Here is a 17119-nt window from a genome sequence, read left to right as displayed (position 1 = left end):
CCATTCTTTTCGTTTGTCTTTTTTTCTTACGGTTGACGCATAAGAGGTGCCTAGTGTTACATTGAAGAGCACCTGTAGCAGTGCAGTCGAGTTAAGAGGAGGACTGTTAGTATCAATAGGTTCCACGAGGTTGACTGGATTAGAAGTCTGCACCGTTCTCTGATTTTTTTGCATTTGTCTCCTTTACTTACAGGAGGGATAAGAGAGTGGGGACTCAATATCTTTATTAGGAGCATGTGCCCGCTCGTTTTCTCTGTCAGCAGGAACTTCGACAGATTAGCTTATCATTAGTGGGAATGCAGTTCTTATGGTGGATCAGTAGAGACTCCAACACTTTGTCATTTTTCTGTGTTTGAAAGTATGTTTGGTCACATAGTTTGATCCAAATATTTATCGCAAAATGCATAATGCTGATCGATGGCAGAGAAGTATTTTCCATCATATTTACTTCCTTTCTATGAGTAGTATTCAAGTTCACATGGGGAACGAGACCGTAGATGTCTGGCTATGCACAGGAGCACTTAATGGGAAAAAGTGACGGTGTACTAGATAAGCGTTGAGTAGACTTCAATACGGCATGAAGAGTCTAAGTGATGTGTAGCAGGTTTCATTTAGGATGACAAAATATGTGCATCTTCAGCCTCTACGGCGGTGCGATTAAAGCTGCACAGCCGATAACATAAATCTAAGAGAGAGTTATCGTCAATAGCTGGAGTAGAAGCAGAGGGGGAGGTACTGGTATTCACACTGGGTATAGATGTATGGATCTCAGCAATCGTATTGGGAAAATAATTACTTTGCATCATACCTTTTTTCTGAAGAAAGCTGTGATTTTCCCAGGCTATTTTACTGAACATAATTTACTGTTCTTTTGCCCTCTGTTAACAGATACAGTTTTTGTTTTTCCAATTTGCTCGTTAGTCAGCGTATCACGTGCCTCACGTTGATAGCCAGAGCTTTTTCCATATCGTTTTGTTTTACGAAGATTATAATGCTTCTATTTAGTCATCGTTTTAGCAAGCATGGCAGAGAAAGGATCGGCACAGCAGTCGCTCAGCTCTAGCAAAAGACTGGGTGGGGTGTGTTCAGCAATCAGGGAAACACACAGCCTATGCACAATGTAGTAAATTGTCCTTCGTCTGTAGTATCGCAATGCAGGTTTCTGTCGGAAAGGGACTGGCTTACTGCCGAACGCACTCTGACTCACACTCCGCTCACGCTGCACGTGGCGGCTATCAGTAGATATAGAGTTCAGTGTTCCGTGCAAGAGCGGCACTTCCACAGCCATTGAAGAGAGACTGCACAAACAGTAGCAATTCCAAAAGCACGAAATTTGAAGGGATCATTGCAGCCTCACTGCCGAACACACCTACTCATGCGTCGCTCAAAATAATGCAATGAACTATTGCCCTACCTCTGCCCCATATTCCCATTCCACAGCTCTACAGGGCACTCATTTAAGGTTTACTCGGCCCTCCCAGTTACTTTAGGGGTTCCTAGATTTTAGCATTTTATCATTGCAGTTCTAGCTTACTCCTTGCCAAATGTACTCGGAAATGTGTTGGGATGAAGCATGGTTTTACTCCAGGGATATGGTAAGTCATTTATAACGCGCCTGTACACAAGTGCTTCAAGGATATGTCAGCTCATTCTTAGCATTGCGTGCATTGAACAGTTTCCCTTCTGGTCCAGATCTAAAACATGGGGTGCAAAGGGACGGTTACTGAAGGGATCAGCTCGCATGTGCTTGGCTATGTGCATTTTAGGGATGTTTTTCCAGGGAAACAGTCGAGCTGTGGCCTTCCGAGTACCTGGCTGAGTGCAATGAGTGGCCAGAAGGGAGTATGAACATTTTCAGGATGCAGAAAAACCACCAACCTCTTCTTGCCCAGGTAAATATTACATCTTTACTATATCGATCTATTACAATACAGGTCTCTCAAATTTAGCATGGGTACTGCTCCCACATTGCATGATATACAGATTGCATTGATAGGCCTCTCTCCCACTATACAGGTCTCTCAAATTTACCTGGGGTGCTGCTCCCAAAATTTGCATTGTAAGAATTACAATACTCCTTAGAGTCCCCCCTACCATACGGGACTCTAGAACATAGTTAGACTTAGTCTCAAGCACAAACTTAGCCTTAACCACCTTCACATACTCCTAGTGAGGACTAGACCGTGATAGTATAGTTTCAACCGCCCTCACCTTCTCCGAGAGACCTACATAGACAGCCACTGAACTTTGTACTACACCCACGACAACTATATGCCCAGCACCCCAACCCCCAGACAATGCTCCGAGGATACACAAACCAACCCACCGGAAGAACAGGCAGCATAAAAAAGCACCCTAGCCTACCAACACAAGAAGAAACTCTAGTGCTGCCATCACAAGACACTGCAGCCAACCACTCAACCGGCACCTCCGCACATAGCACCAAAATGCCCCGGACCAGGAAGGGATGCCAAGAAAGGGCACAGGACAAGGCCGCACAAATCCAACCTACTACCAAAGCAACAACCGAAAATAGAGGAAACAATGCCAAAAACCGGAACGACCAGAACAATCTTCCAAAGGGAAAAAGCCTTATATCGCACACCTTACCTCACAACAACCCCTGAACCAGGATACCCCAACGACACAGAGATATCAAGACACACAAAGAACAGCCCGAGACAACCAGAAAAAAGACGGGAGCACCCAAGAAGAGTGTGGATAAACTCCGACCCCATTACCCCATACATCACAAGAACAGAAGGACACCCTCAACACCCACGCCACACTGGACAAAACGATGATGAAGATCTAACATCCAACAACCCAAACATCAACCTAACTGACCAATTCAACAAAGAAGAAACCTTCACGGACCTTCACCTAACCAGCATGAATAGAGAAGCACCACCATTGAACAGCCAAGCTTTCAACCTAGCAGACTGCGTCAATGAAGGTGCAGCCTTCGCTGATCCTCATCCACCCCAATCAACGCCAATGCACCACAACCACAAACCAAAACAAGGAAAAACTAACAAGCAAAACCAAACCAAAAGGATCCACTGCAACCTCATCAATGCAAGGTCAATGTCCAAACATGCCACCGAAATATACGATCTGCTCTGCGATGGAGGGATCGACATCCTGTTTGTAACAGAAACATGGCTAGACGACAACTAGAAGATCACCCTCAACAACTGCCTGCCTGAATACTTCAAATGCGTCTAAGCAAACAGAAAAAACAAAAGCGGTGGGGGCTGTCAATCATTCACAAGGAACACCTGGATATCAAACTGGAAGACCCACTAAACATCGATAAATGCGAATCCCTAATCATACGTTTAACAGTAAGCCCCAAAACAAACCTGAAATTCATACTAATATATAGACCACCAACCTACGATGCAACCTTCGTAGAATCCTTCACAGAAGCAATCACCTTACTAGCCATCAAACACAATCACCTGATAGTCCTCGGAGATTTCAACATCTGGTTTGAAGAAGAAACCACGACCGTACAAAAATCGCTAACCAGCCAACTAACAGCAATGAATCTGCAAAAACTAGTCAAAGGAACAACCCACTCGGCAGGGAACACACTTGACGCAATCTTCATGAACAAACTACTCCTCACCACGGCACCCCCAATTCAAATACCCTGGAGAAACCATGTCATCATCCCCTTCGTAATCAAAATGACCACCCCAACAAACAATCAACCGGACAAAACACTGAACACCATGAAAAGAAATTGGAGAACCAACAAAAACTCCAACTTAATTGAACTCCTGGAGCTTAGCAAACCACACCAAACATTCATGGAAGAAGATGACCTGGACAAAAAAGTAACCTTGCTGCATTCCTGGATTATAACTACTATAGACAACATCGCCAAAGAAAAACCAAAACCCTTCACTCTTCTCATAAACGGGCAATGGCAAAATGGTTCACCCCACTACTTAGTACCATGAAAAGGAAAAACTGAAGACTAGAACTTGATTGGAGAAAACAAAACAATGCGAAAAAACTGAAATTCCTACAACACAACCGCGCATACAAAAAGTAAATACAAAAAGCAAAGAGCAAACACTACGACAACCGAATCTTCAAAGCGCCAAACACCCAAAAAGAACTCTTCAAAATCATAAACTAAATCAAAAACCCTCTGGGATGTAACACACCAACTCCATCCACGAAACTATGCAATGACCTTGCTGACCACTTCAAAAACAAAATCACCAGTCCCAACAAACCATACAAAGCAGACTGGCTGATCTGACCACGACCCCCCCCACACCCAGGAGGAACACCCAAACAAACTGCAAGGCTTTCCAGAAATATCAGTGGAGACATTCGTCAAACTGGTGAATGAAAGCAATAACTCAGGGTCTCCCGAAGACCCATGCCCACCAGATATATACAAATCGATATTTAAACAAGGAACGCCCCTGGAATATCACAGGAACATCCTCAACTTTCCATCGCAACTGGGAAAGTGCCACAAGCCTTCAAAACTGCATACATCAGGCCACTACTCAAAGATACAGCGGGAAACGTAGAGAACCTCTCCAACTACAGACCCATCTCCAACATCCCGTTAACAGCCAAACTGCTCGAAACGTACATATACAAACTGACCCAAGACTTTATAGAAGAGCACGGCCTACTAGACCAAGCACAAGTTGGCTTCAGACCAAGGAGAGGAACGGAATCAGCTCTACTCTTAATATGGGACGATCTAAAAATGAACTCCGACTCGGACAACAGCACTGCCTTGATACTCCTAGACCTATCAGCAGCATTCGACACAGTTAACCACAACACCCTCATAATGAGATAGGAAGGACTGGGAATAACAGACACCGCCTTACTATGGATCAAATCTTTCCTAACAAACAGAACCCGTAAGGATGAAACCCTTCAAATATAGCCCGAGAGATTCCACCTCTGGAGTACCACAAGGATCCTCCTTCTCCCTGCAACTATTCAACAGCTACCTGTATCTACTTATCAGAATCATCAAAAGCCACGGCCTCACCTGCTACAACTTTGCCGACGACGATACACAAATAATCTTCAAAATACAAGACAACCTAGAAATAAACTCAATGCTAGAAAACTGCCTCTGCAATGTATTCCTCTGGATGAACTCCAACTGCCTCAAAATCAACCCAGGCAAAACAGAAATAATGATGGTCACAAAAAATGGAGGAGAAAACCACTTCATCCCTTGGCCAAGGGAACTCGGGACAACCCCAGTACCCTCGCCGATTGTAAAAAACCTGGGGGTCCTGATGGACTGAAGCTAGAGCCACAAGTAAACGCCCTTCTCAAGAAAAGCTTCTTCCTCCTGCGAGTGGCAAAGAGGATCCTACCATTCCTATCGCGCGAAAACAAAACAACCACCAATATCGCCCTAGTCATGTCCCGAGTAGACTACGCCAACAACGACTTTTTAAAAAACTACAATGCATTCAAAACGCAGCAGCCAGACTGCTTCTGAAACTACCCCGAAGAGAACACACCACACCAGCGCTGAAAACACTACATTGGCTACCAATAAAACAACTAATAAAATTCAAAACAATGTGCATCACGCACAGAGCGGTACACAACGAAGGCGCTGAGTTCCTGAGAGACAAACTGCATCTACATCAACAAGAACGCTCAGATCAAGCATTGACATCCGCCTGGAACCGAAACCCTACAACAAAAGAAAACTTGGAGGATCCTCCTTCTCTCACTAAGCCCCGAAAACCTGGAACGACCTTCCAAAGTACATACGTAACACAAGAAACCACCTACTATTCAGGAAACTACTCAAAACCTGGCTTTTCACGTCGTAACAAGAAAGACCAGCCACAGGGGCACGCACACAACTAAAACATCTATGAACATAGAGAGAGACCTGGATCCACACCAAGCACTCAATGGGAAATACCCTCAGGAAAATATCCCACGACATACTAAACGACTAACCAGGAGACAGCCGCAATACGACCAAAGACCGTATACATAGCAAGACAAAGACAAACACTAGGACGAATCATCAAGAGGACGATGACCTTAAACCATAGCCATTCCCAACAGACCTAAGGAGAACAGACAGAGGGAAAGGAGGCACTACACCACAAGCCCCAATCCAGTGGGTGAGAAACAAAATGTTTCATCATTACACACTGTCCACCTGCTACACAGCGGGAAGCACAATGCCCAATCACACAAAAACTACAACTAAACATCCCCAAGGATGTTCACCCGACAGAAACCAAAGAACCAACAGAAAGACAGTCATGACAGGAGGAAACGAACAACGGAATTCACAGGCTCACCAAGACAGAAGCACTAGAACGCCACATCAACACCACTCCGACCCTGAACCATTCAAAACCTCAACTGACAGTGTCCCACTAAATAACAAGAGAATAGAGATATTACCAACCCAGTGTCACACCTGAAGAAAGGTTCAGACGCACCTATCAATCCAAACAATACTCACTATGATACAGCGGGGTCAGCACAGCACCAACAAAACAAGTCGGCCCATAAGGAATCAGCATCAACCCAACCCACAGGGATACAACTAACGGAATCAGAAGTACCAGAATCAGGACACAGAGCCCACCAACCCAACCCTCAATTTTCTGCATACTTAAACCACACAAAGCCACACAACCATCTCTCTCCCAGCAATCCGCACGCATTATACCACACTGCATCAACAACACAAACATCACCTACAGCCGATCCAATACTACCACCAAAACCCAGCACTCTGTGTATACCGAGCTGAAGCTGCCAAAAGCACGTCACTTCTCCCACTCTCCTGCTCCCCTCCTCCCAACTAACTCTACCCGTCCTTCCTGTTTACAGATACGCCAGAGCGCCTGGGGACCAATTCTGTTGGTTACGGTGCTCTATACAAGTACCTTTAACAGAACATCTTTACAAGCCAAACTGGTCAGACACCTCCCTCTGCACCCGCAAGTGCCACCTGCAATCAATTTAAGGCAACACCTTACTAGCCAACTCATCTACAACAAACATCCGAGGTAATTCACCTAGTCAGTAAAAGCCCCCAATCTTAGGGACTCCAACCATCGCAACCAGTTTCAAAAACAGAGCAAATAAAGCCAAACAGGTGAGATGGTTGCACCTCCCAGCCCCAAACACCAACCATCCCATTACACACACCCCCCAACCCTCCTTTTTCGCATAAATACCCAGGGACAAGGATTTGCTAGTGAGACCATCCCGATTTTCTGATCCAAGAAGAGTTGGTTGTGCAACTCCAAAATTGTGTTGGCAGATGCCAACTGCCTGATATGAGCTGCAAAAGTAGGGAGACTTTTGAACTTGCCTGCCAGGTGGATATATGGCTCTCAGTTGTCGACCACTTTGGAGAAACAGGCCATTTCAGACTGCCGATGGGCATCCTACTCCATGGTAACCATAGGGACCCCCACCTGCCACTCTGCGCTATTGGCAGACAGACTTCCATGCAAACAGACCTGCCTTACCAGGAGAAATTAGCCATTAGAGGGGCCACCACATTACGGTAACCCACCAGGAAGATGCCACAGTGCAGTGAGCTTGTTTAGGTTTCCCACAATCTACAGCCCCTTTGCCACCACCCCAATCCCAGTTATAGTCATTAGCATGTGGTGGCCAAGATATTCAACCACCTTTACCAAACCACACACATCCGAAGAGGTAGCCCCAGGGCTATAGGTTGACTCCAAAGCACAGACCACAATAATCACAGGATTCCATGTCTCCAAAAACCGTAAATCATGCAATGAAAAGTCCTCGTCCTCAGTTGCTGCAAACTACTGAGCTGCAATAGGACCTGCGTGAGGATGTGCAGCAACCAACAAGTGAAGAAAAAGAAAGAAAACCACCACAACAGCACCACTTCAACATCGCCTACTGGGCCTCTAGGCCTAAATAGAATAGGATCATGTTCTTAAGCAGAAATGTTCTAATACTTTTCTGCTCAATTACATGCATCTGTCTAAAAATATGTAGGAGATCTCTTGCTGGAAGCCTTTTGCGGTTTGAACTATATACCAGGATTGGAGGTCAGTGTATGTAGGATCAGAGGCACTGCTGAGGGGGCTATAGCCCCGGGTCTTTTGGTTGTAGACCCGGATAGAAGCTCAGCGGCTACTACCAAAAGGCTAGCTAGCTCTGAGTCCCGACGGTCCATACATTAGCATAGCCCCAGATCTTTTCCAGACCTTGCAACACCCCTGATCAGATCACCGAACAGTGGTTGCCGCATCAAAGTAAAAATAAAAAAGTTATGCCTCAATTTAGGCAAAACTCGACTGTCTCAGTCATCAATTTGTGAGGGTGGAGATTCATTAGGCGTGACCATTTTCTGACTGCGCTTGTGAGGCGGGTGAGGAGGTAGCGGAATGGGAGCCGCTGTACAGGCATCGGTGGAAGGTACAATGCAAGAAAGACCTTGGAAGGACGGGATCAAGACACTGTTCAGCAGTGCCAGAGGGCACAGCCACTGGCGTGATCTCACAGTAGGCAGGACTAACATCGGGAAAGGGGGGCAGGGGGGCCATCTGTAACAAACGTTCGGTACTGCTTAAGGCGCAGGAATTGTGAGCTTCCCTCATAGGCATGGTAACATGGAGACTGGAGGAGAATGCTGAAAGCAGAGCATTACTGAAGAGGCCGACAACCTCAACTGCATAAAAGCATCAGTAATTCAAAGCCAGCAGTCATTGCATGGAACGGGCAACAAGAAGATCCACACATTGACGTAGTTGGGCTAATTTACAGTACTTTGTCACAATACACCATGAACAGTTCATTTTACCTTTATACTTTGTTAAGCCCCCTTCCATCCAAAGGGTCACATTTTCACATCTGAAAAAAAAAAAAAACACCACATTACTTCCCCTGGTAGTGTTCCTTCCACTGGATGTTCCTCATCTTTACTTCCCCCTGGTAGTGTTCCTTCCACTGGATGTTCCTCATCTTTACTTGCCCCTGGTAGTGTTCCTTCCACTGGATGTTCCTCATCTTTACTTCCCCCTGGAAGTGTTCCTTCCACTGGATGTTTGCCATCTTTACTAACCTACCTCCCCCCCCTCCCAACCCCTCCCCGGTAGTGTACCTTCCACTGGATGTTCCTCATCTTGTGATATATCCATATCTTGCTTTGGAGTTTCCGAAACATGTACAGTAGAGGTCGCTGCGCAGCATCACGTCAATGTCTCTCAATAGTTAACATTCCTGCATCAATATATAAACAGCACGCACTTTGCCCATTGCCTCAGTACTTTGTTTTTCCCCGGTTTCTGCATAGCCGATTTGAGGACAAATAACCTGCATGGGTGCTGAAAGTGAGATGTATATAAAAAAAATGCACCCACAGACAGAGGGGTAGGCTGGGAGGGCGATGAGGAATATCCAGTAGAAGCAACATTGCCAGGGGCAAGTAATTGGTTCTTCTAATGGAATGTGCCCTCCCATGGATTCCTCATCTTTGATAGACTCCCAAAGCAGTTTTGGAGATGGATGTGGGAGAAATGGATTTTTGTAACTATGGATTGATGTTGTGCAGAACGGCTCTTCCGAACCGAGCGCCCTGACCAGACAGTATCTAAGCAGTAATGCTCAGAGAAAGGGTGAAGGGATGACCATAAAGCAGCATTACAAATGTCCTGCACTGCAACACCTCTTTGAAGTGCCAAAGTGGTAGCCACTATGCTCCTTAGGTTTTCATGGCTTTCCCGCACTGGAAGTGGCACTGCGAAATGCATAGAAGGACCCAACGGGATAAAGTTGGTTTGATCACAGCTTCGCCTAGCCAGTGTTCTGTGTAAGCAGTTTGTCATCTTGCTTGACATTTACCATGCTAGAAATGTAGAAAGCAAGCCTTTTTTGGGCCTAGCCCGTGTAACCTCTCGCTATCGTTAGACGGATAAGTAGGTGGGGAAAAAAACCTAGTAGTGCTATTTTCTGTGTCAGGTGGAATTCGGATACAACCTTGCAAAAGAAGAAATGAAGAACCCTCAAGACAACCTCTTGGAAAATGCTGTACAGGGAGGTTTACATGACAGGGGCTTGTAGCTCACTCACTCTGCGAGCAGATGTGACTGCTACCAGTAAGACTGTCTTCAAAGTTAATAATCCGAGTGGACAAGAATGGAGCGGTTCAAATGGAGCTCCCATCAAGAAGTTTAATATGTTCAAATCCCAGGATGGGACCAGGAAGGGGACCGTAGGGAAAGTATTTGTCAATCCCTTGAGGAATTGAATGACAATCAGCATCTTAATAGGAGCCTTGCTCTGGCGTGCGTTTAAAAATGGACAACACCATCAGGTAACCTTTGATGGTATCCACCTGCAGCCCCTGGTGGGCTAGGTGCAGCAAAAGCCTAAGCACTGCAGGTGTATTGTAAGTAAAAGGATCAATATCTTTAGCTCTACACCACCATTAGAACGGCAGCGGTATAATTCTTTAGTAGCGGTCACGGTCGTCTGGCTGAAAGAAACCCCTCCATTACATCTTCCGGGAGGGCCCAGGTCTTTGCAGTTTAACCTCTCAGAAACCAAGTGTGACGGTTCAGAGTTCGGATTTCTGTGCGACGATGGCCTCCTTCTTGCAAGAGTAGGTCCACTCTCTGGGGGAAGACGGAATGGAGGGCAGATGTCATGTCTAGAAGGTCCGGGTGCCACATCCTCCTGGCCCAATCCGGAGAAATTAGGATAGTTTATTTACCACACTTCCTGAACCTCCTGATAACATGAGGAATGACGTGAACTGGAGGGGTACCAAGTCATTTTATCTGAAACAAAACAGAGTGGTACATAACAGAGTGGACAATAACACTGAAAAACAGTGAAAAGTTTAAATAAATATATAAAGGGTAGTGGTAAGTGGTTAAAATGGGTCGGGATTGGGTGGCTTTAAAAGGGTGGAAAAAAGGGGGGTCCTCCAGGACCCCCCGCCCCCACATAAAAAAAAAATTAAATACAAATTAAAAAAGAAAATGTCCACGATTAAATTTGCCACTCTGTAATTGTGCTTGGTAAGATCACATATAACCGACTGAAGGTAACATGTACAGAAGTGGAAATTCCCAGTCCAGGGAACTAACGCTCACCTTGTATCCACAAAGACGCCTCTGGTCTGGGATACCACTGGACACTCTGCACCTCCCCGAACTTCGTTCAGCCAGAAATCAGTTCTAGAAGATAGGAGGAGGGAGGGGGGGGTTTAGAGACTTCTTCTTGCTTCCCGCAGCCCACCTCCCGATTCTCCCTTGTGTTCTCCCCTTGGAACTCTGCTCACCTTGGTTATTGTAATGCCGCACTCTCTGTCCTGCCAACTGGGCAGGGGCGTGTCGCTGTTGGCTTGATTGCCGAGTTACTTCACTGGCGTAGCCTGGAGTCCAGACCGGCTGCGACTCCACCTTTCAGGAAAGTCCTTAGTGATTTTGAGTAGAGTTTATATTGAAGATTGTCCAAGTAACCTTCCTCTCGTTTTGCAGATGTCGGCGAAGATGGCTGAGGCCGACAGGTGAGTTTGAGAAGGCAAGTATGCGCTAGATGCGGCGCTGAAAACGTCCTTGCAACTGGCTAATCTGTACTTGTTTCTTCGCAGGTCGCAATGAATTACTGAAGCTACGACAAACTGGGTTGAACACCCAGGAAGATGTTCGGACAGGCAGAGGCCTTCCAGACGAGATGGTAAGTAGCTCCCAGCATATGCCTCTTTATCTTGGAATGTAGCTGAGGACCGATGGAAGAGTCCTCGAAGGCTCCAGCAGGATGGAAGAGCTGGAGCTGAGCAGGTAAGTTGAGATGATGTTCTTCTCAGGTAGTTCGCCCGAGCAGGCCAGGATTCTGAACAGGACCCAGTGAACGTCACGCTGCAAAGCAGAATAACGCGAAGCACGTGCCTCAGGTCGGGCGTGGTTTTTATACCCATCAGGAATCCCAGGTGCCTTTGGGGCGGACCCGTCCTGAAGCTAGACCGCTTGTTGCAGTTCCTTGATCATCCTTGTGGGGGCAGCCATGTTCTCCCATTGTCCAATGATAACCATGCTTGGCGAATGAGCCTTGTGCCAACGGTGCCAGGATTGCGTCCAAGGCACTCGTAATGGGCTAAAGTAGGGCTTCCTGGCCTTAGAATTGTACCGAGGTGGAGGCCATGGAGCCCAAGACCCATAGTCTGGGTTCAAGGTCATGACAGCGTGTCCCTGTTAGGCAGAAACCTGTGCAGTTCCCTCTGGGACCACTGCAAAAGATTTAAGACTACAGGTGGCTGGCAGTAAACCCAATTGGTAGCAGTCTGTACCACCCAGATTTACCTGGTAGCTGTGGCTGAGCAGTCAGACTTCTCTCAAGAAGAGTTAGGCAGTATACAGAGTATTCACAATAGGTAACAAGAACACAGTTGAACAAGCAAACACTGACCAGAGCTTGGTGTAAAAGAGATAATTATTTATTTAAAGACGCATCTAAGAAACGCACTGGCACTAAGTTTTAAGCAGTTCAGAAACACGGTCACTAAAAGATATACACTCCCTTCAACGATTATTAGACAAGTCTTAAGTAAAGCAACACTTATTTTCAGACAGCGGTGAGCGCTTACCGAAGATGGCACTCTAATCATTCAGTTAAAAAGGGAGAGGAAGGCACAGCAAAGATAGAAACAGATCCCAACACTTTCGGAAGAACACAGTACGAGGAAAAGGCAGGTTAAAACCGTAAAGTCAAAGTTCAAAAGGCCGGGCCCACTTTAAGAGGCTCCGGTCGAAATGTGTCCAAGGTCACAAGGTTGAAAGTGCACAAAAGTCTCGCAAAAGGGTCAGAAAGAGTTGGACCACAAGAAAGGGACCAGTTAGAGGGTCAAGGCGGCCAGCCCAGTCCAGAAGGTTAAGGGGTTATTTTTACCTTGTTGCAATCTTTAAAAAGGGAGGCCTGGCGGACACGGTACCTTAAAATGGTGAGAACGCTCCAGTGGGGGCAGTTGTTCCTGGCAGCGGGTGCAAGTCGGTGCTTCGTCCGGGGGAAGAGAGGATCTCGTTGTGGAGGAAAACAGGAGTCCGTTGCACTGCCAGGGAAGAAACCAGCCGCAGAGTTCTCAAAGAAAAGGAGTGTCCTTTTATTCGCAGTGCAGGGGTAAGTGGTTATCCGGTTGCCGTGGTTCTTGGCACAGGCAATTCGACCACGAGACGTACTGGGATGCGAAGAAGAAAGCAAACTGGTTGTGCCCACCAGTCAAGGGAAGAAGACTCTCCAGCAGGGAGATCTCCTCTGTCGTTGGGAAGTGGTGAGTCGGTTCATCAGGGCTCCACCGGTGGTGTCGTCGTAGCAGGTCGGCTCAGCTTCTCCCTCTTTGGATTTTCAGGTCCTGTGGCGACTTCTGAAGTTCCAGTCCCCAAAGCCCTGCTTTTATGCAGAAAACCCCCATTCATTCAGCCTAGCTGTCAATCAAACATGCTAAGTGGTGAGCGAGGTGGCTCACCACTTGGGCCAATCACACAAGAGTGCGACTTGAGTTGGCAAGGCAACTTGGTCCAAGGTGCCTAAACCCCCTCTCACACCCCCTGTGGTACCCAGACAGAGTGGCACCACTTTGGAGGGCCTCTTGAGCAGAAGCCCGCCAAAAGTGGAACAAAGGGCTCGACCTTTGGTTTGGAGTTACAGAGGCGAACACAAACGCCATTTTAAAACCGAGTTTTGGCAGAAAATACCAACCGGTGAATTAATATTAAATAAATAAACCGGCGGTATGTTAGAGGCTATGTTAAAAAGTATTAGCCTCGAACAATGGGAAAATCCCATAGAGATATATTCGCGGACGAATATAAAAAGTAGTATCCACTGCCACCAGCCAAAACTCGACGAGGGGGGACGGGACAGTGCCCCCTCGAACAACAGACCCAGGGGCAATCAAATTGCCCCTACCAGTACGTCCACAATATGATGGTTTGTACTGGCTCTGTTAATAATTTGGGACTAGCAAAGCCAATGGTGACTTTACATGCCCTTGGAGACAGTAGTCAGTCCCAGGGTATGGAGTCTATGGTGGGGTGTCACTATGACACCCCTGTGTTACTGCACGGAGGGTGCTGTGTAACACACATAGAAAAAAACACATGAGACCCTATGGAGTAAAAGACCCCATAGCCCATAAAACACATTAACATTCAAAGGAACACCACAAATCATGTCCAAGAGTGGGAGAAAAGGAGTCTCACTCTTGGCAGGAGAGAAAAACAAACTCCAGAAATCCAGCAAAGCTGCTGGGGGACTCACTAGGTTAGGAAATTCAGCCTAAACAGACTTCTCCCTAACAGTCCCCCAGAGCTCCTCTCAAAGGAAATTCCCTGGAGCAGGACTAGTCGCATTTCTTGTTGATACTGGATGCAAACAGATCTACTTGAGTTCCCCAAAGGGCGAAAATCTCTAGAAGGGCTTCCTGAGCTAACTCCCACTCATGGGAGATCATGCTTACAGCGTCCGCCGTTGTATTCTCTTCTACGGCTAAGTGAGCAGCCGAAAGAGAAACCTTGATTTGTAGAGCCCTAAACTAGAGCTGCATTGCTTCCCTGCACAGTGGTAGTGACCCCACACCACTTGTTGAGGTAATGCTTGGCCACTGTGTTGTCTGTCATTATCAGGACGTTCTGCCAATGTATGGACAGCAAAAAAGTAATAAGCACCAGTCTGATTGCTCAGCTCTAAAGGGTTTATGTGTTGTCTGGATTCTGATGGCGACCAAAGGCCACTGATCGTAAGATCACTCAAGTGAGCGCCCCCAGCCCAAGAGAGAAGAATCTGGGACTACTGTTATCTGTTGCCTGAGTTGCGATCACATTATCCTTGCAGGCCTCCCACAGGAGATCCTGGGCGAACTTGTTTGAAGGAGTTCCGTCACCCTGACTGAGAATTGTGACCATTGGGATTTAAGGGCCAACTGGAGGGACCTCATCCGTAGGTGAGCTTCTGGCACCAGGAAAAGGCAGGATGCCGTGAGGCCCTGCCACCTCATAATGTCAAATACCGATAGATGTTGGGTGTTGTGAAATCTCGTCACCATCTGCAAGATAAGTTGAGCCCTCAACTTGGGAGGCAAGCCTTCCCTGAGGAAAGAGTACAGGACTACTCCAATGAATTGCAGCTTTCTGGAAGGTGTCACCTGGGATTTCTTGATGTTGTGGTACAAGCCAAGTTTGTGGAGAGAGTGGCAGGTGCTGTTGAAATGTTCCAGAGCCTGTTCGGGAGAATGGGAAGTAGGGAAAGTTGCGACTCTTTCCCAGCCTTAGATTCGCTGCCACCACCATCATCATCATCATCCATCAACTGGAAGGACCTCGGGAAGGGGTAAGCCAGACAGGCAGAACTCAAAATGGATGGTGCTTGGGATGTATAGGCACAGGACAGTAAGCATCCTGAAGATCGAGTGACACCATCCAAGTCTGGAGCTAAAGGGCCTGGAGGATCTGTGAAAGGGTGATCATATTTAATCTGTCCGTCCTGTGGAACTAGTGAAAGCGTCTCAGGTTTAAGATGGGTTGCAGTCCTACCAACCTTGGTGTTCCGCTACAGGTACCCGTTCCACTGCACCTTTCTCCAGGGAGAGTTGAAGCGCCGAGCATGCAATACTGGTGGCAGGCAGCCTTTTTAGGCAGACGGTTTGTTGCTTAATGCATAACCGTATTGCCTATAAGTCATGTAGCATTGTTAGTACGGGAGAGTGAAACATGTTCCTTCGTCTTGCTTATGCTTTCACTCCATGTAATTCAATGTCCTTTGCCCGACTGAGCGGAAGACGTATAAGCGCTGCTATTAATTAAGCCATATATTGTTGCTATAAAGCCATACAGGCTCACATGTTGGTGTTGTGAGTGGGGCTCTTTTCTTTACTTCCTCATTTTTTGTATTGGTGTCTTCTCCTTGTTGCACTCAGGTATTATAGAATGCCCATCATCAGAGCAGAGGGGCCAACATTTTATCTGGATGTGTAGACACTTACCGCATAATTACAGATTTAGCTGAAAGGTGACAATTAAGGGACTCTGAGATGAAGGCACTAAAGTGAGACCTTCAGAAGAGGCTTCCCAGGAACGAGCAGGTGGGTTATCAACACCGGACGATAAAAAGAGATGGGAATTAACTAATGTTCCCTCATAGATACTCCGACTATTAGACTTGACCTGAGAAAAGATGACAAGACCCCCAACGGCACTCCAAAGTGATCTCCCAGGTTTAATTGAGGTTTCCCAAATGAAGCATTGTATCTGAGAGGAGTATTCCAGAAACCCAATCTGGAAAGATTGCCTACCGCTAGTAGGGAGCAATGCAATCCCCCTTATAGAGCATGGATAATGGTATCGCAGAGCCTCTTTTAAACTCCCAGAGGGAGAGAAGGGAATGAATGTGGATGGAAAATGGCAAGCCATCAAGGAGAACATTGTTTGGGACTTGGACCAATGCAAGAAAGTTATGGATTTCCATACATGGATAGACTACTTTGACAAGGTAATACCACATTTATTTAGGATGGACAGAGGTTGTCAAACAGACCCCTGTACAATACAGGCAGCTCATAGTATGGTGGAGATAACCTCTCAGATCGACCTGAAGGCAACCATAAGCCCAAAAACTGCTAAGGATGAAATTCTTAAAGGTCAGAGTCCCAGGGCTTAGCCTCTGGCTCCTTAGGACGGCCTTTATCCAGGATGTCTGTAAGATCTTCCTGAGTTATGTCCTTTGCAGGACACACCCACTTCAAATATTCTACTACCCTGTACATCACCGTTCAATATGCCGCATTTGAGTGGTGTCGAATTCCACTTCAGGGGAGCTATTTAGATCACGGGCATCTTTAAGGTAAGCAGCTAGGTCCTCTAAAAGAGAATCAACATTAGGTGTTCCAAAAACATGCATACCCGAAGGGTAGAACTTCATCTCCCAAAAAGATGGAACCAAAAGGACTTGAAGAAAAAAAAATCTTTGACGGAGGTTTAAAACTCGTAATTGGATCTGAGGTTGACGTCGACAGCCACTTGGACGTCAACTCCTTCGACAAAGAAGTCCCTATTTGGCAGAAACCTGTGCAGTTCCCTTAGGGACCACT

At 46.5% G+C, this 17119-nt stretch overlaps 1 protein-coding gene across 4 annotated transcripts in view; it reads right to left on the bottom strand.

Moving 5' to 3' along the window:
* Positions 1-17119, bottom strand: part of LOC138491094 (E3 ubiquitin-protein ligase TRIM39-like) — a 289556-nt gene that overhangs the window by 7904 nt on the left and 264533 nt on the right. For all 4 annotated transcript variants that reach the window (XM_069617406.1, XM_069617409.1, XM_069617408.1 and 1 more), the window contains one exon: positions 8837-8886. In XM_069617406.1, the coding sequence (XP_069473507.1) occupies positions 8837-8886 (50 nt within the window). The remainder of the gene's footprint in view (positions 1-8836; positions 8887-17119) is intronic.

The sequence above is a fragment of the Ambystoma mexicanum genome, chromosome 10 (genome assembly GCF_040938575.1).
Source record: "Ambystoma mexicanum isolate Mex_15411 chromosome 10, UKY_AmexF1_1, whole genome shotgun sequence".
In the NCBI taxonomy this organism is placed as follows: Eukaryota; Metazoa; Chordata; class Amphibia; order Caudata; family Ambystomatidae; genus Ambystoma; species Ambystoma mexicanum.
This window is presented reverse-complemented; position numbering and strand designations above follow the sequence as displayed.